This window comes from Podarcis melisellensis, assembly GCF_964234715.1.
Source record: "Podarcis melisellensis genome assembly, chromosome: 4".
NCBI lineage: Eukaryota > Metazoa > Chordata > Lepidosauria > Squamata > Lacertidae > Podarcis > Podarcis melisellensis.
The window spans coordinates 30,404,361-30,427,310 of NC_138531.1; the positions used below are offsets into that span (position 1 = coordinate 30,404,361).

At 43.2% G+C, this 22,950-nt stretch overlaps 1 protein-coding gene across 3 annotated transcripts; it reads right to left on the bottom strand.

The window, feature by feature from the left end:
- Positions 1-154: 154 nt before the first annotated feature.
- On the bottom strand, positions 155-15,325 carry LOC309367817 (interleukin-1 receptor-like 1). 3 transcript variants are annotated; one of them, XM_081907414.1, is made up of 12 exons: positions 15,047-15,325; positions 14,681-14,742; positions 13,952-14,022; positions 12,534-12,717; positions 10,986-11,151; positions 9,897-10,059; positions 7,247-7,315; positions 7,001-7,121; positions 6,513-6,670; positions 3,704-3,844; positions 1,989-2,147; positions 155-769 (listed from the first exon to the last, which is right to left on the bottom strand). In XM_081907414.1, the coding sequence occupies exons 3-12, from the start codon at positions 14,013-14,015 to the stop codon at positions 405-407; spliced, it is 1,590 nt and encodes a 529-aa protein (XP_081763540.1). In that variant the 5' UTR covers positions 14,016-14,022; positions 14,681-14,742; positions 15,047-15,325; the 3' UTR covers positions 155-404. The 3 variants fall into 3 exon arrangements, with proteins under 3 accessions (XP_081763540.1, XP_081763541.1, XP_081763539.1); XM_081907415.1 differs by lacking the exon at positions 14,681-14,742 and having other exon boundaries at positions 3,704-3,802; XM_081907413.1 differs by lacking the exon at positions 14,681-14,742.
- Positions 15,326-22,950: the final 7,625 nt, after the last annotated feature.

A 22,950-nucleotide genomic window follows, 5' to 3' on the forward strand; every position in this document is an offset into this window, starting at 1 on the left:
GCATTGCCACCTAACGCCACTCCTCTCACTGCTCCCCCCTCCACCTCTTCCCCCCTTTTGTTCCTAACCTGACACAGCATGTAACACTAATGTCTCACAACAAATGAAACTGATCTGTAGAAAACGCAACTTGAAAAAAGGGACAATGCACCTGTTTTTGTCGATTAAGATATCTTTCATTTACAATACATTTTGAAAAGAAGAAGTAAAGTGTGCAGATCATTTTGCTGTCTCGAAATTTAAGTGCTAGCCTGATAGACACAAGCAACAGGGAACTGCAGGCCGTGAGCCAGAGTGCTCCATCCTTCCCCTTACACCTAGCAAAGAAATGCAACAGGCTGCTGTAAGAGGCCCACAGTGAGCTAGCAAACATTTGTGCAAGCTAGTCGCTTTTGCGGGCTTGTTTACAGCAAACCGTATGCAGGATTTGCTGTGGTTGGCTTCTTTGAACGATGCCTCCATGGCATTTGGTATTCCACATGCTTCCAAAAGGCAGTGTTGGGTGAGAATGGAGAGGCCATGTATTTTGCTCTCCATTTTATAGTTCCTTGCTGGTGAATGAGGTGCCTGAGAGACTCCTGCAGCCGTTCGTAGTCCCCAATTTCCTCCATTTCCAGCAGAATCACTTTCACGTTATTTTGGATGAGGACGTTGTAGAATGCGATCTGATGCTCGTATGCAAAATGTTCACTCTTGGCCAGCCATTCTGTTAGAAGGATGATCAGTCTTCTGCTCTTTTGTATTCTGCTTTCAATTGCACTAATAGCATCTGCCAATGTATAAAGTACGTAGTTAAGAAATAGCACAAGACCTCTCCAACTCTATGGTGCATGTTTCAGAAGGCTATTAAAAATCTAAGGCTCAGAAGATACCCACTATACCAACACTGGCCACTGCATCTAAAGTAAAGAGCACCAGCGGTGCAGTCTGTCTGTGGTTTTTCAAGTGGTTTCTTGTGACTCTTAGAATCAGAGAGTTTGGAAGAGAAAGCTAGAGCATCCTCATCAGATGGCTAGCTAGGCCTCTGCTTGAAGACCTCCAGAGCCTACCATGCCAGAATTGGACTATTTCTGGCGCAGCTTGAATTGTCTACTAAGGAAGAGCCCCCACCACAAGCAGGGTTTGCTTTCAGTGCTGAATATAAATTCAGTGCCAATTGCAAGCCTTGCTTGCAGAGGAACACACTCTAACGCTCCTTTGATGCCAAAGATCACCAGTGTTGAAGCAATGATTCTTCAACATCAACTTCGTTGGACCGGCCATGTTGTGTGGATGCCTGATTATCGACTTACGAAGCAACTACTATATTCTGAACTTAAAATCCAAAAGCGTAACGCTGGTGGCCAAAAGAGGAGATTTAAAGACTCTCTCATGGCAAATCTTTAAAAAAGTAGTATAAACGCCAACAACTGGGAAACACAGGCCTGCGAGCGCTCCAGTTGGAGAACAGCCTTTCCCAAAGGTGTCATGGGCTTTGAAGACGCTTAAACTCAGGACGAAAAGGAGAAATGTGCTTGGCAAACCCTCATAGTGATCAACTCCTGCCCGGAAACTAATGTTCCCACTGCGGAAGGATGTGTGGATCCAGAATTGGCCTCCACAGTCACTTACAGACTCACTGTTATAACTGTGTTTATGGAAGACAATCTTACCTGGCTACAAGTGATCGCCAAAGAAGAAGAAAGAAGAGTTCGATGGCTGTGGTTGGGGGCCAAGGAAGGGGCAATGCCAAACAAACAGGCCTTATTTGACCTGTGAGCTGGAGGTTCCCCAGACCTGTTCTAGATTATATTTTATTTCAGCTCCCATCATATCTGAATCAGGCTGGTCCAACAACACCTGTTAGGGCCGCAGGTTCCATATTCATGATCTACCATACTGGAGCTCTGTGTAGACTAGCCTTTATTCTCAGGCTAGTAGTGGTATGTAGCTGAGATCATGGCAGTACAATTTGTAATTCACAGCTTCTTCATTGCACAACAGCTTACCTTCTCCAGGCAACACGTCTCTCCCATAAATGCACAATCTATACCCGCATTGTTTTTCTAAAACCTCCGGTAGAATCTGATGAACAAAAGAGCCCATAAAATTATTTTCATAAGTGTCATTTGTGGGATAGATAACATATGCATCATGTACTTTCCCATCTGCGAAATAAAACAAGAGATAGGTGCAAAGCTGGAGTATGAATTTTAGAAAGCTGTTATTTTTCAAGCTAGAAATGCAGAATTCATTTGGTTGTACAGGTTAAACAGCCGAATTACAGATTATTAGCACGCCTGTTTGTAAATCATATATGCAACATGCTTAGCACAATTTTTAGAATGTACAAGCCTGAAAAGAACATGGATAGACTTGAAATTATTCAGCCCATTGAATGTGAATAAAGTTGCATGCACCATAGCATTAATTGTGCATATTCGTTATACTACAGTGGTACCTCATGTTACAGATGCTTCAGGTTACATACTCCACTAACCCAGAAATAGTTCCTAGGGTTATTACTTCAGGATGAGAACAGAAATCGTGCAGTGGCGGCAGCGGGTGGCCCCATTAGCTAAAGTGGTACCTCAGGTTAAGAACAGTTTCAGGTTAAGAACGGACCTCCAGGCATAGCTGTCAACTTTTCCCTTTTCTTGCGAGGAGTCCTATTCGGAATAAGGGAATTTCCCTTTAAAAAAGAGAAACGTTGACAGCTATGCCTCCAGAACGAATTAAGTTCTTAACCCGAGGTACCACTGTATTTAGGATTATTATATCAAATTAGTAAAGCTAAAGAGGGGAAATGAATTCCAAGAACTTGAAAGCACAGTCCTTAGTAGGGGCAGATCTACTAGGAGACTAATGAACCTTAAGCCTCAGGGCCCCTAATCCCAGAGGGGCCCCAGAAGCAAATTCAGTCCACATTGCTTAAAATCGTTAGGTCTAGTAGACCCAATTTGAGTTGCAAAACTCAAATTGATTCATTTTTTGTTGTATATGTTTCAACAACCCCAGAGTTTGAGAGTGAGTTGCACAGATGTTGTAAATGTGGAATTCTGAGTGGTGCACATGATTCTCCCCCCCCCCCCTTTTGATCCTCACAAAAAACCTACGAGGCATGTTCTGCTGAGAGACACTGACTGGCCCCAGGTGAGTTTCATGGCTGAGTGAGAATTGGAACTCTGGTCTTCCAGGTCATAGTCCATTGCACCACACACTTCCAAATTCAAGGGAAGCAACTGCCAAGTGATAAAATCAACATGTCGTGTGCCTTCTGAAGCAACTCGATCCAATTTAAGCCACTCCTGGTACTGCCATCAAAACAGAGTTAGTCCATCATTTCCCACCCATTATAGCTATTCATTGCTCTGCTCCCTGAAAGCAAATTTGCATTCCTCTTGTATAATAATAACAAGGTTTTTTTAAATTTAAAACGTCAATCCTGAAAAGCTTCCCTAAACAGAGTTGCCTTCAAATGTCTTCTAAAAGTCAGATAGTTGTTTATTTCCTTGACATCTGAAGGGAGGGTGTTCCACAGGGAGAAGGCCCTTGTAGTGTGACATCCGCTCAGATCCATACAACCTTTTATCAAGTGGTAATTCACCATGGTGAACATCCAACTACATAAGGAGCCAGTCATCTGTAGATCATGGATAAATTCTTGGCTCTGGGACATGTAACTGCTCATTACTGCTTGCACAAACTGTGCATTCATACTCACCATCCCTGGAATTATTGCAGTTAAATATCCTTCGGACACATAAGACAATGTCAACACGAAAAACATGGTAAACCATCACCAAGATCATTGTAAGACCTGCTAAAATAGCAAACACCACAATCACGTAGGTGTTGCTATGACCTGACAAAAAGAAAATATAGAAGATTACCAAAAATATAAATATATCCTGGGCTCTATTTTCAATCACACCAAGCAGCAGCGAAAGTAGAGATGCTAGAATAATAAGTCTGGAGTAGACTATCCGGGATGTCTTGTGTCATGAGGAGGGAAGGGCTGGAGCTCAGAGCCAGCTCACATGCTTTGCTGGGAAAGCCCTTCTCTAAAACTGGGAGAGGTGTTCCTCTGCAGTGCAGACAATACTAGAAGGTCTAATGGGCTGACTTCCTGTCTAAAGGAACTTCCTGTGATGACCTCACTTCAATCAAACCCCAGGCCACCACTTCCCAGAATGAGTCCTCCCTCTGTTCCATTATTGCTAGTCTCAGTTCCTGTCACTGCGTATTGACCCTCAAAGCAGCCAAGGTGTATTGATTTGTGTACGTAGTAACTGTTAGACGTTGTCAAATGGGGTCTGAGTTCTGTAGCAACTTCCGGGAAGACATTTGGCAATGTAGTTCTGCACTCTTTAACCGAAGCACTGCAGGTCTGGGCTTGTGTAATACATAACTATTAAAACTGGAGAGTATCCACTGGTCAAGTGTTTCTTATCAGTTAAAAACATCGAGCCAAAACAGCTGCTCCTCCAGTGCTTGTTCTCCAATTAAAATATATGACTTTTAAGCCCACATAGAAGAAAAACAGATATGCTCCTTGCCTGTACATAGCAATTAACATTAAATGTTGAGCCAACTGACTTTAAAATCTTAAAACTGTTCAGGAAAAAAACAAATTAAAACTACAACAGACTATGCATATCCAGGACCAGCAGCCTTACTCATCACCATCTTCACCTAAAACTCCAGCCTATGGTGAAGATTTACCTCTTTGCCCTGAATTGTGATACTTGAGATACATATTTTCAGGTCACTTTGTTATTGTGACCGTAATTTGTGTGAGACTGTTACAAAACGTGTTCTTAAATTGCTGTAACCCTGGGACCTTATGATGAAAGGCAGGTAGGAAATCATATTTATAAAAACAACAAATAATCAGTGGATCCAAAAGCACAATTGTGGCAGCGAGACATCTTTGCCTGGTGCCTCAAAGCTGACACTGGCAGAGAAGGAGCAGGTTCAACCTCCTTAGGAAGGAAGTCCCACTGCCCAAAAGATGGTGGACAACTCAAAACAGAGCTTCTGAGAAAGATCTTCTAAGTACAGGCTGGGTAGGGTCATACTGGATTGTTGAATGGTTGTTTCATATGGTGATTGCTCCAGAAAACACACCATGCTAGTGCTTCTGTGTCCTGACTGATGGTCTCTATTGTCTCTGAAGTGAAATTCAAGGATTTTATAATAAATCTCTGAATGGATCGAACCCTTCAAGTCTCAAAGGCCATTTCAGGACAAGCCCAATCATTTAATTTTTGTGGTGACTGGGATTCTTACCATCTCTACGGCCAATAAAGGAACTCCTACTAATCTAGCCTATGTAAGAAGCCTAAAGGGTAGAGAGAAAAGACTGGCATCCTTAAATTGGCTGTACAGTGATATCTCGGTTTTCGACCATAATCCATTCCAGAAGTCCGTTGCAATACCGAAATGTTCGGAAAGCGGAAGCCTCAAAATGCAAGCCTCAATACAGAAAACTCAAAATGGAAACCGTGTTTCCTGTTCAACTTCAGAGGCACGTTCGAAAACCAAGGCACTTACTTCCGGGTTTTCGGCGTTCGAGTTCCGAAACGTTCGACTACAGAGGCAGTCAAAAACCAAAGTACCATGTGGCAAGGAGAACTTGGAGAGCATGATTTTGATCAGACAAACAGCAAGGAAGGAATGGGTGCCCCTTAGACTGCAACTCCCACCATTCCAGATTACTGTCCATGCTGACGTCCCACTCAATTAGCATTAAAGGATTTGAAGATATTGCAAAAGTGGTGGCTTACCCTGGTAAACTTATCATACATTTATAGGAATGTTTCAGCAACTTGTTGGAGGGGGTGTAGTGATAGATGTAACTATAAACATATGTGGAGGGGATGATGGGAACTGTAGTTTCAAAACATCTGGAGGGCCAAATTTGTGGAAGCCTGTGACCTAGCCTGTCCTCCCCAGTTGGATGAGCTTAGCTGAGGCAATGGCCTCCGCCTCCTGGCACTCTTTCTGGCTTCCCCACGGAAGCCGCCATGAGAAGGAAGAGGAGGCAGGGTGTGTGGTCCACAGCTGCCACCCTTCCTGCTGCTTTTGACCACCTGCTCGTCTGCACAGTGTCTACACAGTGTCTCACACACACCCCACCCAGAGCTGGCCAGGGGGCTTGCTTGCCACTGATGCTGATCATTGCTGGTGGGGCTGCAGAGATGGCAGAAGGCACAGGAGGGGAGCGACTCTTCCTTGTATATTTAAAACACACCCTTCACAAACTAGAGTTCCCAGGCCAGAGATGGCAGCATATTCTGATTCGCTTCAGGTGTCAACATTTCCCGAGTTGGCCTGGTGACTTGCCACACATATACCCCTGTACCCTGGCAAACAAGTAACGTAGGCCTTGTTCCAGCCACTTAGAGGCACTTGAGGAAGGCCAAGAGCAGGCATGGTGGGAGAGTTCCGAGGGAAAGATAGCAACAATGTCCTTCTTACGCTTTGAGATTTGACAGTTGCTGAACAAAGAGGATTAAAATTCTTCTCACCTTCACCTGCCCCTTTGGGCACGAGTGTCACTTCTGTTGTTTCGTACTCCAGATCATTGGCCAGGACACATCTAAAGGTTAAGCTGAGGTCTTCTTCCCTCACTTCTGTGATGCTTAATTCAGCCTCTGCAAACTGTCCTTGGCCAGGTACCATATACCTAGTAGAAAGAATGTCATTCGAACCAGCTCAGCTTTGGCAACCTAGAAGTGGAATTTGCTTCACTTGGTGCTCACAATGGGACAGTATCTTTTCAAAGCTAAACAAGAACTGTTGTTGTTGTCATTGTCATCATTCCAGGTTTTAAAAACTGATTCCAACATATATTTTTTTGGATTGCAACTGATTTTTTGTGTGATATTAAACTGTTATCGTTTAATATGCATTTTTGTAAACTACTCTAGAAATTCTGGCAGCATCATAAAAATTAGCTAATTAAATTATTTCTCCCCTCCCCCCACCTCCTAACAATGGACATCTTTTTACTTACGATTTACTGGATGTAACAAAGCGGTTGGAATCGTTTGCTTCATCGAATTCCCAAAAGCTTATGGCTATGCCTTGCTTCCCATGACCCAGCCATGCCTTACATAAAAGTTGCGCAGGAGAACCTAGAAGGATGAATCCATACATCATCAGCATAAAATTAGACCCCCAGGTCATCTGATGAAACTGAATGGGTGGAGATTTAGGACAGACGAACAAAAATAAACAGCTGAAGAAATAGTATCATTACCAATCTCTACTTCTATAACGTCACCATCCTTTGGATATAAAACTTTAGGAGATGTCAGTAAAAAGGAATCTGTGGAATTCGAGGGCAAGAGACAGAGATAGAAAACATTAGATTAATGTTTAAGCTGTGATTTCACAATTTAGAATTATAGCTTATATCCATAATATTTTCCAAGTTATTTTAAATACGGCATCACTTAGATTACGTCAGTGTGATATCAGAAGAGTAATCCCTTTTGCTTATTTAAAAAAGCAAACCAAACCAAAAACAACTCAACCCCACAAATATAAATTAGGATTACTGCTGAGTTCAACTCTAGTAGAATTCAGGCTGAACTTTGGACCAGAACATTCAGAGATTACAGGGAAGACTTTCCAAAGCCATTTTGGGACAAAATTGTAGCAAGGTAAAGAGTAAAGGACCCCTGGATGGTTAAGTCCCGTTGAATTCAACTATGGGGTGCAGTGCTCATCTCCACTTTCAGGTCGAGGGAGCCGGCATTTGTCCACAGACAGCTTTCCGGGTTATGTGGCCAGCATGACTGAACTGTTTCTGAAGCAATGGAACACTGTGACGGAAGCCAGAGTGCATGGAAATGTCGTTTACCTTCCTGCTGCAGTGGTAACTATTTATCTACTTGTGCTGGTTTGCTTTCAAACTGGTAGGTTGGCAGGAACTGGAACAGAGCAACGGGAGCTCACCCCGTTGCACAGATTCAAAATGCCGACCTTACGACTGGCAAGCCCAAGAGGCTCAGTGAGCTCAGGTGGCGCTGTGGTCTAAATAAAATTGTAGCAGCTGGAAGGAAGAGTTAAACCTTCGTTCTCGAGCACTTCAGTCCCAGTCAGAAAACCCCTCTGCTTCTGGCTGCTTCTATGGCACTCCCATTGTTGAGAGCGCTGACCACACAAACTAATCAATTTACACGGCAAAGACAATTACAACCCGGGGTTGTTGTTTTTCAGCGGGAACTTGCCAGAACTCAGTTCAGATGGGCACCATTGCCATTATAAGCGAACAAGGGAGGCATTCATGGTGAGTTCTGACACCTTTTTTCCCCCACTAGAAAAATAGAACAGGTTACAACTGTTAGAATAATCACGTCAGACAGAAATATAGAACAGCATAGAGATTCTCCGCTATGTCTCACACAGAACGAGAACAGACCAAATGCTGGAAGGCTGGCATCCAAAACCTCTTGTCCCAATACCAATTACAAGATCTTCAGGTGACCATGAAGATGGATAAGAGGCACTTAAGAGACTGTCTCTTTAAGTCCGATGCAGAAAGAGATCTAACCATGATTGCTTCTACCAAGAGCTCACCATGGTTCCCACTTATCAAAATGGAGCATGCCCGAGCAAGATACCTGACAAAACTCCCACTTGCCATACTAAAAATTGGTTTTACAGAACTACAATTCCAATCGATGCCCTCGGGGGTGTTGGATGGACGGTACGGCAAAGTACAATTCGAAGAGAGACTCTGTCTGTGTGGACAACCCAGCACTGAGGACCTGTGCCGTTATTTATAGATAAATAGGTACCGCTTTATAGCGGGAAGGTAAACGGCGTTTCTGTGTGCTGCGCTGGTGCCGGCTCGCCAGAGCAGCTTCGTCACGCTGGCCACGTGACCCGGAGGTGTCTCCGGACAGCGCTGGCCCCCGGCCTCTTAAGTGAGATGGGCGCACAACCCTGGAGTCGGACACGACTGGCCCGTACGGGCAGGGGTACCTTTACCTTTACCTTACCAGAACAGTTATTATAGAGGCTTTAGCGAGCCTGAGCAAACGCATCCGCTGCAAAGTTTAAAAATAAGGGGAATGTTACTCTGCTGAATTGTGGAACTTGTTAACACAAGTTGGATAAGGATATAATCAGACAATATATCCTCTTCTGCATCCCTGAACATTCCCACATTTGTTACTTATAAAGTAGCACTCTGTGCACTGGCAGCTAAGAAGATCAGGAGGAAGGAACTAGATAAAATAGCAGTCAACTGCAAAGGGGATTCAGATATTTAATTTGGCACATCTTACCTGAGAATCTTCTGCTATTCTATTTAATGCAACAAATAATTTGATGGTTTTATTGTATGTGTGGTGCCCGATGATTTTTATGGTTATTGTTGTTGTGTGGTGTGTTTTTTTGTTCTCCTTCTGAATGATGCCATGGCCTATGGCTAGTGCAATAAATAGTTTAATTGAATTGAATAGAACAGCATAATACTGTAAAGACTAGCTCATCATTTAATACCACTTCAACACCAGTTTGTGCTTATAGGACCACACTACCTTTTTAGGAACAAAAGCACCCTTGGTATGCACAAACACACTGCGAAATGTTTGTTTGTTTGTTTATCGAAGAAGAAGAAGAGGAGGAGGAGTTTGGACTTGATATCCCACCTTTCACTCCCCTTAAGGAGTCTCAAAGTGGCTAACAATCTCCTTTTCCTTCCTCCCCTGCAACAAACACTCTGTGAGGTGAGTGAGGCTGACAGACTTCAGAGAAGTGTGACTAGCCCAAGGTCACCCAGCAGCTGCATGTGGAGGAGCAGGGAATCGAACCCGGTTCACCAGATTATGCGTCCACCGCTCTTAACCACTACACCACTGCTGGCTCAAACTGGTTAATGTCCACTATCATCTTACCTGTAATTGTTAAAGGCGTTGTTGCAGTTACTGGAAATGCTCTTCCACCATGGTGGTATGTAAACTGGCAAGTATAGTATCCACTGTCACTTTTAATTGCATCAGAAATGTAAAGGACATTTTTAACCGCTTTGTACCTTGCTCCATGAAGAAGTTTACAGTCCTAAAAAACAGAACACATATTCATTTTTCACCACTGTTTAATGACTTAATAACTATTATTGTTACTAAAGGTAAAGGGACCCCTGACCTTTAGGTCCAGTCACAGACGACTCTGGGGTTGCGACGCTCATTTCGCTTTACTAGCCAAGGGAGCTGGCATTTGTCTGCAGACAGCTTCCAGGTTGGGGCTGTGGGAAATTATAATCTTAAGGACATCTTACACCTTGACTGCTATAGCAGAGGAACCCAACCAAATGGTGCACAAATAAGTAACAGCAAACAATAAAATGATATTTTAACATTGTGTGCTGCTATGTATGTGATATCATATTGTCAACAGCTGTGTAGTTCCTTATTGGGAAGAAAGTTGGGATATGTATGAGGAAATAAATAATGATCTACCCATGAACAAGACTACTGCCATTTCCAGGGCAGTGAAGGAGGACAGAACTAGTGTGTGACCTCAGTGGTGGATGTTGGGGTCTCAAATTTAGCAGCCCTACACCTCTTGTGCTCCACTGCAAATCACAGTTGCATTGTCCCGGGCACCCCTGAGACTCTGAACCCATCGCAATTCCCTAAATCCACCACACAGCTCACTCAATAATATGCCAGAGAGTCTCATGCTCGTGAATTATACCTGTCAAGCCAGCCTGGGCATGAATGCTGAAGTCCTCCACAATTTCAACGCCAAGTCCTAAATTTCACCTGCACAGTCAGAAAGGGAGTGTGCGAGCCTAACGTCAGATTAATACATTCAAAAGTGGTTGTGTTCAACACTTACTTCCTGGCAGAGGAGATGGCATCTCAGCAGGTAATTGAGACTTTCCCTTCTCATTCTCTAGAGGAGGCTGATGCTACACAGAGAACCTTCAAGTCCAACACTGTCTCTCTAGAACCATACAGCCAGATATCGATGATACATACCTTGAACCACTTTGTATCAGATGCATTTTCATAGTCGTTATAGGAAGGGCAGAATATTTTAGCGGATCCAGGGCTTCCAGTTGTTTCCAAATAAAGAGCATCTTCATAATAACAAGTGCCTTCTTTATTTGGATTTATTATGACACTCATCATTTTAGGAGCATACCTGTGAACACAAAGCAACTCTCATATATTTTCTTAAGATATATTTTCTTAGGCTACTTTAAATGAATTCAAATCTCCAGGGCCTGATGAGCTGCATTCAAGGATACTAAAGGAGATTGCAGGTGTAATTTCAGAGCCTTTGAGAATTCTTGGAGAACAGGTGAGGACTGAAGGTGGGGAAATGTTGCCCCCATCTTCAAAAGGGGGTGAAAGGTAACTACCAACCAGTGAGCTTGACATAGATGCCAGGGAAGGTCCTTGAAGAGATAATTCAATAGCCGGTCTGTGAGCATTTAGAAAAGGATGCTGTGCTTACTCAGAAATAAGTCATGCCAGACCAATCTGATTTTTTTTTAATGGAATTACAAACTTGCTGGATCAGGGAAATGCTGTGCACATAACGTATCTTGATTTCAGTAAGGTTTTTGGCAAAGTCCCCCGTAATATTCTCATGAGGAAGCTGGTAAAATGTCGGTTGAATGTGAGTAACTGTTAGGTGGATTTGTAGCTGGTTGACTGACCAAGCCCAAAGAGGACTCATTAATGGTTCCTTGTCATCCTGGAAAAAAGTGACAAGTGGGGTGGGCCCATTCTGGGCCTGTTGTTCAACATCTTTATAAATGACTTGGATGAAAGAATTGAGGGGATGCTCATCAAATTTGCAGGGACGCAGGTGGTGCTGTGGGTTAAAGCCTCAGCGCCTAGGACTTGCCGATCGAAAGGTCGGCGGTTCGAATCCCTGCGGCGGGGTGCGCTCCCGCTGCTCGGTCCCAGCGCCTGCCAACCTAGCAGTTCGAAAGCACCTCCGGGTGCAAGTAGATAAATAGGGACCGCTTACCAGCGGGAAGGTAAACGGCGTTTCCGTGTGCGGCTCTGGCTCGCCAGAGCAGTGATGTCACGCTGGCCACGTGACCCGGAAGTGTCTCCGGACAGCGCTGGCCCCTGGCCTCTTAAGTGAGATGGGCGCACAACCCCAGAGTCTGTCAAGACTGGCCCGTACGGGCAGGGGTACCTTTACCTTTACCTTTACCATCAAATTTGCAGATAACACCAAACTGGGAGGGGTAGCTAATGTCGCAGAAGACAGAATCAGAATTCAAAATGACCTTAAGAGGTTGGACAACTGGGTGCAAGCTACCAAAAAAGGAGATTCTTACTAAATATTCTGAAAAACTTTCTGTTCAGCAGTGGAACAGACTCCCATGAGAACTGGTGGGAGTCCTTGGAGGTTTTTCAGCAGAGGTTAGGTGGACATCTGTCATGGATGCTTTAGCTGAGATTCCTGCATTGCAGGGGGTTGGACTAGACGGCCCTTGGGGTCCTTTCAATTTTATGATTCTATGACACACATTCATGCAAAGCTTTTGCTCGTTTTTTACTTACTCAGGATGGAAGCATGTGTAATTTCCATTGTCCTCAACGGATGCGGGCAGAAACCAAAGCTCATTCCCAGAAGCATGTATTCGGGCCCTTTTGTCTGTAGAGATGGTTGTATCACCACGCTTCCAGACCACAGTGTCATGCACAGGGCACTTTACAACAAAAGCCTCACCTGCTATTGTAAGCCCTGCAAACATACATATAGATTCAAAATTCCTTTGCAAAATATGAAGTGATGGGGGCTTGGAGAAAAACATTTTGCATACCTACATCAGGAGAGATTTCCTAGCTTGTTTAATGCTGTTGGTAATGTCATACTAAAACCAGTAACTGTGTCTTGGAAACAAATGCAAAACAACAGCAGCAGCAGCAGCAGCAGCAACATTCATCTACATGTGCCCTGTTCTGGATTAGGAATTGCACTTTTGACATGGACATGATCCAGCTCATGAATCTCCCAGTACAAAGTGCATCCCAAACAAAGATCTATCAAAGCAGTTCAATGAAGCCCAAATAAACACAGTGGCATAGGTAGGCGTCCATCTGCACTGGGTGAGAGGTCATAGAACCTGGTTTTCATTGATCAAATTGCAGTGCTCATGGAAACTGGATTGGGGTGTTTATGTATATTTTAAGGAAATTTTTCAATGGCAATGGTGTCACGTCAGCGCTGGAAGAGGGAAAAACTTAAACATGTAGCAGAGTTCAGCAGAGTTCCCAAAAAATAGACCAAAAGCAATTGTACTTTACTGATACTGAAATCAGGCATGGCGAAACTTGGCCCTCCAGCTGTTTTGGGACTACAATTCCCATCATCCCTGACACTGGTCCTGTTAGCTAGGGATGATGGGAGTTGTAGCCCCAAAACAGCTGGAGGGCCAAGTTTGGCCATGCCTGGATACATAATGGTCACAAATCCAATACAATCTGGATTGGTACAGTCCATTAAAAAATCCAGTTGCAGCACTTAAAATAAAACTTAGAAATTTAGAATAAGACTAAACCTTAGCACTAAGCATACAGAACAGGACATCAGAACAAAGAAAGATAAAGCAAGAATGAGAGCCCAGACTCCTCATTGCCTTACTATAATAGTCAGCATGTCCTTGACAGAAACATAACAGAACCAGTTTAGGCCAGCTGTACACAGCTTCCCAGAGAAATAACCCAACCACCTTATTCCTGTTTCTCTCACATAGAAATAAACCTTTCCAGAGCACTCTTCAACTAACCAGAATAGGAAAGATCTCTACACATCAGATTAATACTTTCTGCACTAAGAAATGAAAACTGACAAATGGGTGTCTAGATCCTTCTAGTTTAGATGCACAACTGTGACCAGCAGTTCATTCATTCAACAGAATGAACCAGTCATATTCAAGGTATTTCTGTGAGTAAAATCAGTGCAGTGTAAGACTTACAGTATTGCGGTTTCCCAGCAATAGCAGAGAAAGCCATGAGCAAGATGAAATGCAAGAGAGTCATTGTGTTGCTAAATTGGGGGGGAAAGGGAAACACATTAGAAAAAGGAAAAAAAGAAAGCCCTGTTATTTGACTCTTCAAAATTATCAGCATGCTGAAAGAGAAAGATCTACATTTTTTCAATTGGAAAGACATTGTTTTGCAAAATTCCATCTGAACAACTTGTGCCTTGTTGTATTGAATACTTGCACAGCATTTCAGTTTCAGCTCAGAGACTGATATTCAACACCGCAAGTAAAAAAGGCAGCTCCATAACTAATGATAAATAATCATCCTCCACATTTCTTTCACAGTAGCACTTTTATCTTCTTTGTGGAAATCCCCTCCCACCTTCCATTTTATGAAATAAGTTAAAATATCTGATTGTGAACTGCTTAGTAGCTGATAGACCAAATGTTCCAATATTCAGAATCATGATTCAAATATTAATATAGGATCTGGCTATAAGAAAATAATACCCAGAGCTGAGACTGTCCTGCTGGAATATCTAGAACTCAGTACACTGGCTGCATACACACCCCACATTTAAGGCACATTCCCCCCTCCCTCAAGAAAGCTGGGAACAGTTGCCTACCCTTCAGAGTGCACCCATAGCAAACTACAGTTCCCAGGACTGTTTAAGTGGGGGGTGCACTCTAAATGTATAGTATGCGTATACAACCACTTACTATTGCAATGCTACTGTCCATGGTGCCGCAACAGAAATGGAAGTTGTGTTGAAGCAAATCACCTTCATTAATTCATTCATTTTATTTTTATGCTGCTTTTACACACACACACACACACACACACACACACATGCTCCAAGCAGCTTACAAACCAAGAAACATTACAAAACAATTTCATAACAAAGCAAAGCAAAATAACAAGATTATGTAATGATCTTATCCGAGCATTTCTGAGCGCAAGAATTATCTCTACGTATTTATTTATGAATTTATCAGTCATTCTTTATGACAAAGTATAACAAGGCAGAATACAACATATCCTAATTAATTATTATTATAATATTATTATTATTGCAAGTGACCCACCAACTGAAGAGTGTGAAATGGAGAAACTTGGCAGGTTCCCTGTTCCTCTTCACTTCACTAAGATGCTTAGCTGATCCAAAACACTAAAGGGCTTTCATTATATCTATAGCTGAGGCTCCTCCTCCTGTGTGGTTTGTGAACTTACCAGCTATCAGTGTCTCATGAAACGCTGTGCAGATAAGGATTTTGTTGAGTAAGCAAAGCAGCCACCTCCTCAAATTGCAAAATTATTTCCTGAACTGATATTGTTTACAAAAGTTCTGCGCTTTCCCATCTCTCTGCCGACTCACCCAGGGTCTGTGCTTCTTTGGAGAATTGAGACATGGCAGAGACAGTCGTAGATTTAAGAAATACGGTTTAATGACCTATTTACACCTTCAGTGTGCAAGGAGGGAGTCCAGATCTTACAGCATGGTCATTTCGAGAGAGGGTTGTCCCCCCACAGCAGTGTAGCCATGGAGTCCAAGGCATCTCTCCCAGCCAGCCTTCTCAAGATGGATTCCAGACTCTGTTTCTCCTTCTCCTTCCCAGAATCCCATGCTACCAGACTCCTTTTTCCTGTTACTTCAACACCATCACCACCACCCCGCCATCACTTTGGCAACATCTGTCTCCTCAGACCAAAGGATTGCTCTCAGATGGCCCATCAAGACTTTTTGTCATGTTAACAGATTTGCTCTTCACTAGGCCAGCCAGGGATTCCTTGTCCGGCCCAGTTCTGCAGCTAGTACTTTCATCCATATACCAATTGATCAAAAGCCAACCATTTATTAATTTCTAGGGTTTAGGAGGTCCTCCCTCAACCCTATAACAATTTGTTAGTGCTTAAAGTAAAGATACAAAGTCCTGTGCAAAATGCCTACTGTCCAATAGCCATCTAACAATAACACCTGAGTCTGGCAGCTGGCACTCACGTTCCTGAAGACAGGAACAAGCAGGATTCTTCCTCATCCTGCTGTTTTCAGGGCCTGGCCACAGATGCCCTACGTGCGTTAAAACAATGTGCGAAGGAAGTCATGTGGTTGTTATAAGAATTCTAAGGTCTCAAATATACAATAAATGTTGATAATTGCACAATGTAAACACACATGCAGTGGTACCTTGGTGCTTGAACCATTGATGAACATTTCAGAACCCAAACACCGAAAACCCAGAAGTAAATGCTTTCTTTTTTTGAACGCGCCTCAGAAGTCAAACAGCTTCCGCTGCGTGTTTTTCAATTTTCTCAATTGAATTTGCAGGCAGCGCTTTGCGCCTCGGTTTTCGGATGTTTCAGAACTCAAACAGTCTTCCAGAATGGGTTACGTTCGAGAACCGAGATACCACTGTACATAAGTATATATACGACATCTCTAAAATAGTACAGGAGAGCAATCCAAAAACCCTCTGGGCTCTCCTGAAGACTTATTTCCTCTGCCTCCTTAATCGCCCTTGCCTGAGAACATGTCAGCAGATAGCAATCAGGGGAAGCTCCTGAAGGGATTCCTCTCCTATATCTATGAACCTCCTTTGTATTAATTGCCATTGTTTGCCCAGATGCTCTGCATTGAGGGATGTCTGACTGGCATCCTGATTGTCTTATCAAATGCTATTTTTTTGTGTAAACTGTGTCTGGAACTATGTAAAACTTGCTAAATCCTCAGGAATATCACACCTTGGCCTGCCTGAGCCACAGTAACCCCACCTTGTGTGTGATGTAATTTCTGACTGTTTGTAGATGCAATGTCCTTCTTCTCCATGCCAAAATGCAAACCCTTGAAAGAGATGTTTCTTCTTGGTTCCGGGTCTCTCTTGCCTCTTTGCTAGGAGGGGAGGCAACTTTGCTGCAACGGAAAAATAAAGACCAGCCTTGCTTTCACTGCATCCTGCCTCCATCCATTCATCTCACAAATCATGGACTTAGGGGACTCAGTCTCTTTGTGGAGTTGGGCAGCAAAAGCCACACACTCCTATTTTTCTATATCATGGTTAACCCAGAGTAGCCCTGCTCCTGCTGCACAAACCAGCCATGCCTTCTGCATGTTTGGGCAGCATGCAATGGTGCTCTATGTGCATACTAACAAGTCATTCAGGTGCTGCTCTTTTGAGCACATGCTACCAGGCATTCCAAACCTTGAACCAGAAACATGTTCTGAGGCTGAGGACTAGTCTAGGGATACGGTGCTTGACTGCTCCCCAGAAGCTAGCATACATGAGGAAGAAGAGTTTATCTGAAGAAGAAGAAGAAGAGTTTGGATTTGATATCCCGCTTTATCACTACCCTAGGGAGTCTCAAAGCGGCTAACATTCTCCTTTCCCTTCCTCCCCCACCACAAACACTCTGTGAGGTGAGTGGGGCTGAGAGACTTGGGAGAAGTGTAACTAGCCCAAGGTCACCCAGCAGCTGCATGTGGAGGAGCGGGGAATCGAACCCGGTTCCCCAGATTACAAGTCTAGTGCTCTTAACTACTACACCACACTGGCTCTGGTGGTCTTCTCCTGGGTGGACTAGCTTTCTTTGAAGTGCAGAAGCTAAATGGCAGGTAGGCTTGGCGGTCATCTTCCCTATAATCAAACATGGAAGGAGGGTGATTCCACCAAGCTGCTACTGAGTCTAATTAGCAAACTTGATGCTGGACACCTGACATATTTCTGCTAGAAATTTCTAAGGCTAGTTGCACCACCTCCTCTCTTCTGCTGAGCTGTTCATTTTGGGATGCATGCCTCCCAAGAACCTATCGAGGAAGTGGTGCAGCCCACGCCCAGTGCAACATAGAACAGCTGTGCACTGCTTCTAAGCTGGGCTAAACCAACTAGAAAAGCAGAAGGATAAATAGCTTAGAAGGGGGGAACATCTTTGGAACAGCTGCTGTACTGAGTTTGAACTGGGCTGGTTCTTGCTGAATGTGGCAAGGAGTTAGGTAGGCACTGCTTGTGAGCTAGGCTACACCTCACCATTCCCTGTGCTGAAAGGATGGGCACCCTCAGGCCCTTTGTGACAAAACAGGAGCCTCTGGGGTCTCTCTCTTTTCCATATGGGGAAGACAAATGTCCAGCTTTATTTTATTTTTTTAAGCCTCTAGTCCATTGATTTATGGAAATTTAGTTGAGCAATTTTTTGCTCAATTGTCCTTACAAAGTAAGCCTGAACCCATCTTCCAGAATTCTAACCAATAACTCTAACTCTAATTCAAACTGTAAACTCAAAGAGTAGGTTGCAGGCAATTTTCTTTAATTGCATTCTAACAGCTAACAGCTCAGACTTAAATCTCACCATTGTTGCAACTACAGGGATGCAACTACATTTAGAGGATTTCCCATGCTTTGCCACCAAGTAAGAGTTCTGCATGACCAAACCAGCAGTAGTGGGAATTGTAATAATAATTATATATTGGTTCCATTAAAGAAAGTCCAAAGTCAATGTAAACTGCATTCAACTTTGTCTTATAGCAGTCTGTCCATCACCCTATAGATTAAGGTAACAGAAGCATGTTGGAGAAAGAAAGAAAGAAAGAAAGAAAGAAAGAAAGAAAGAAAGAAAGAAAGAAAGAAAGAAAGAAAGAAAGAAAGAAAGAAAGAAAGAAAGCTCTGTCTTCCTTCACTCATACATGTTTCAGCACGTTGTTGTTTAGTTGTGTCTGACTCCTCGTGACCCCATGGACCAGAGCACGCCAGGCACTCCTATCCTCCACCACCTCCCACAGTTTGGTCAGACTCAAGTTTGTAGCTTCGAGAACACTGTCCAACCATCTCGTCCTCTGTCGTCCCCTTCTCCTTGTGCCCTCAATCTTTCCCAACATCAGGGTCTTTTCCAGGGAGTCTTCTCTTCTCATGAGGTGGCCAAAGTATATCAGTGAGCAATATGCAGAAACAGAAGAAACTGAGAAGTGAAGCTGCCTTTGAATAAGAGTGGCTGAGATGCCATTTCAAGAAGAAACAAATGTCAAGACTTTCCTTTGCTAAACAAAGAAATAAAAACCATCAAGAATATGTATATAGGCAATTTTTGCAGACACTCACCCGGTCAAAGCCCCTATCTGAGAGCAGCAGTACAATCTCCATCTCATCAGGGTAAAATACAAACATCGAACCACAGCACTATCAAGCATTTCAGGGGGGAGGGGGAGATATAAGCAACGAAGTATTCAAATTTACAACTATTTTTACTGGAAGGAAACCAGCACAGACAGATAACTGATCAGATAATGGAAAATAGCAACTAGTTAAATATTGTCACACACCAGCCCAATCTCTGAGGGCTGCGAGATTCCAGAAGTCGCAGGCGCTTCCCCAGGGTTTGTGTTTCCTTCAGAATGAGGGACAGTGGAGGCTGTGGTGTCTTTATGAGATATGGTTTATTTACACATATATGCAACCTGAGCCTACAATGGTGGGGGGGGCACATCAAAGCATTAACATCTCAAGAGGGTTTTGCTTCCCCCATAGCCACAGCCTTGGATGTGAGCAGAAATCAGGCATGTCTCTCCGTCAGAGGCTTCAGCCTGTTTCTTCCCCCAGCTTCTAGCTTACACACAAACAACTCAGCCTTTACTGTATTTTCTAAGGGGAGGGGGCCACCCATTTGTTGTCTGGCACAGATCCGCTTCCTTGGTTACCTTAATGGCCTGTTACCTCATCAGCAAGCTTCCTTCCTTCCTTCCTTCCTTCCTTCCTTCCTTCCTTCCTTCCTTCCTTCCTTCCTTCCTTCCTTTCTTTCTTTCTTTCTTTCTTTCTTTCTTTCTCTCTCTCTCTCTCTCTCCTCTTTATTTCTATTGTCCCTTTCTTTTCTTCCTCTGCTTTTCTCCTTTGTATCTTTTGTAGCTTCAGTTTTACTGTATTATGGAAAAATCTCAATAAAAAAATCTTAATTATTTATAAGGGTCTTGGTATACAGCCTACTCACCACCAAACTAATAACAATATGTCATGGAGAAATCCTCTTTTTAGAATAAGAGGGAAACGTGCAAAGTTAAATACTGCTTTGTTGTTATAATTTAGGACTAGAATCAGGATATTTTTGAAATGTGTATGAATGTAATAATTCACTGTGTGCTTTCAAAGAATGGGGAAAGAACACCTATTAATAGCCATGACATCTGCTACAAAACGAGACATTGTGCAAGATAAGCAGCTTCAAAGAAAATCTCATTGTAAGCAGAACCTCCTCAGGAAGCTTCTGAACTTCTTAGAACTATCAACAGTTCTTTCTTCTGTTATTAGCAGTTTCAGTTGTTAAGCAGCATTTGGTAGCCAAACATTTGGTCAGTGCTATATATATATATATATATATATATATATATATATATATATATATATATATAAATGTTTGGGGGTATTCTTATTTTGAGTCAAGAAAATCACTATTTTATGGTTCAAATCAGGAAAAAGAAATACAGTAAATCAGGGGTGTCCAACAGGTCAATCACGATCTACTGGTAGATCCCCCTGAGGTTTTGGTAGATCTCTGGCTCCCTTTCCTTAGTGTTGCTAAAACTGACTCTTTCCCCGGACTCCATTGTTGGTGATCTCTGGAAGGGAAAATGGAGGTTTCTCTGTGCTTAACCCCCCCCCCCAAAAAATGGGGTTTCCCTTCCCCATAAAAGCTCAACAACTTTGAGTTGGACCCCCCAAAAACGGGAGTAGATTACTGCCAGTTTTTAATTCTGAAAGCAGATCGCAGTCTCTTGAGAGTTGGCCACCCCTGCAGTAAATGGGCAAAAGTACAAAGATTCACAAAATGTTTAGGGGTATACATACCCCTGCGTCCTCCCCCCCCAAAAAAGCACTGCATTTGGTCATAGAGTATTCTGCGTGCACGCAGGAAGCTTCTGCAGAACACCAGCAGAGAACTGAATGACAGGAGTCATTTCAACCAAAGCTGTATCCCAAATCTTTTTAACACCAATGGTATTTCACAGCTCCTTCCAAATCCTTCATGAAATGCGCAATCATTAGTTGCACTGCCACTAAAACACAACTTCCCAACACTTTACTTTTCAAATTCAAATTGCTATTCAAGAACAGGTCTAATAAATCTAAATAACAATCCAGCTGATTACTTATATTCTCAATTTCATGAATGACTTGTTGCTAGAAATACTGAAACTGCGGGAAAGGAAGGAAGGAAAAGAAATATCTAAAATGGAACCTGATCATGGCTTTGTGCACTGCAGCAAGTGAAGAGCGCAAGGAATTCTTCTTGGGTACTAGTAAAAGCTCTGCTGTTGGTACCTCAAATAAGTCTTCTGGGTACTTCTAGGTCCCTAAGCATCAAAGAAAGAGGTCTATTTTGATTAAAACAAGACTGGTACAGTGTGTTAGGTACTCCTGGTAAGAGATCCCTACAGCTGATATAATACAAAGTAATTTATTAAATACATTAAGAAGGTTGTTTAAATGCCATTTCAAACTGCAAATGGAAACCTCAAGTACAAATTGTGCAGCTACTTTGACATTTGCTACTTTCCTTCTTTCATGGCCTCCCAGAACATGTGGGCTCTTCACAGAGCGTAAGTGGAACCCTGTATAATATAAATATCAAAGTGTGCTATTTTAAAGCAAAATGGCATAACTCTTTGTTCTGGGAGTCACATTGCCAAATGGTTATCAAAGGAATCCAGCGACGTCCAAACTTTTTCCAAAGAGGGCCAGATTTGATGAAGTGAAGGACCGTGAGGGCCGACCAAAGTTGTTAACCTTTTTTTAGGATTTAAGTTGTTGGGGGGGGGTTGGGGGATTTTGCCCCAGGAAATAAACTGCCACAGGGGCTGCACGCATTAAACTGACCAGCGGGCTGGATTAAGCCCCGAAAACGGACTTTGGACATGCCTGCAACACATCATGGTTTTCAGTGCTGTGCCATGTAGATTCATTTGAGGAAAATACAGCAACAGCAGTAGAAACAGGATACCACCTTTATTAAAGGTAAAGGGACCCCTGACCATTAGGTCCAGTCATGACCGACTCTGGGGTTGCGGCGCTCATCCTGCTTTATTGGCCGAGGGAGCCGCCGTACAGCTTCCGGGTCATGTGGCCAGCATGACTAAGCCACTTCTGGCGAACCAGAGCAGCACACAGAAACGCCGTTTACCTGCCCGTCGGAGTGGTACCTATTTACCTACTTGCACTTTGACGTGCTTTCGAACTGCTAGGTTGGCAGGAGCTGGGACTGAGCAACGGGAGCTCACCCCGTCATGGGGATTCGAACTGCCGACCTTCCGATCGGCAAGCCCTAGGTTCTGTGGTTTAACCCACAGCGCCACCCGTGTCCCTACCACCTTTATTAGGATCAACTAAAAGCCATAAACCAGTGAGCTAGCTTCCTGTCCCAGGCTGGATGTTAAGATCCTCCCATTCCTTTGCCTGATGATTGGATTTCATAGTTAATTTGATGGTGTGATCATCTTCTGTGGCAACAAAGACTGCTGCTCCTAAAAGAAAACAGAGGGCTCCTCCAGACTGCTGTTTTATTGTGTGTGTATTCTGAAACATCTTCTTAACATTAGTGCATTAGTTGTAGATTTATTCTGCTTGCAGTTTGCTTTGCAATGCTTCCGCAATGGTACCGCATTATTGCTGTCTAAAGCACACAATAAAACTAATAATAATAATAATAATAATAATAATAATAATAATTTATTATTTATACCCCACCCATCTGGCTGGGTTTGCCCAGCCACTCTGGGTGGCTTCCAACAGAATATTAAAATACAATAACCTATTAAACATTAAAGGCTTCCCTAAACAGGGCTGCCTTCAGGTGTCTTCTAAAAGTCTGGTAGTTGTTTTTCTGTTTGACATCTGGTGGGAGGGAGTTCCACAGGGCTGGTGCCACTACCGAGAAAGCCCTCTGCCTGGTTCCCTGTAACTTGGCTTCTCGCAGTGAGGGAACCGTCAGAAGGCCCTCGGCACTGGAACTCAGTGTT

What these genes read in the sequence shown, in the direction of transcription:
- LOC309367817 (XM_081907413.1), bottom strand. Translation starts at nt 14,015, where the DNA reads ATGACTCTCTTGCATTTCATCTTGCTCATGGCTTTCTCTGCTATTGCT. An exon ending in CTGATACAAAGTGGTTCAAG is followed by an intron (nt 10,060 to 10,985) that starts GTATGTATCATC and finishes TCTGTTTTTTAG; the next exon opens with GACTGTAAACTTCTTCATGG. An exon ending in GCCCAAAGGGGCAGGTGAAG is followed by an intron (nt 3,845 to 6,512) that starts GTGAGAAGAATT and finishes TCTTTTTGTCAG; the next exon opens with GTCATAGCAACACCTACGTG.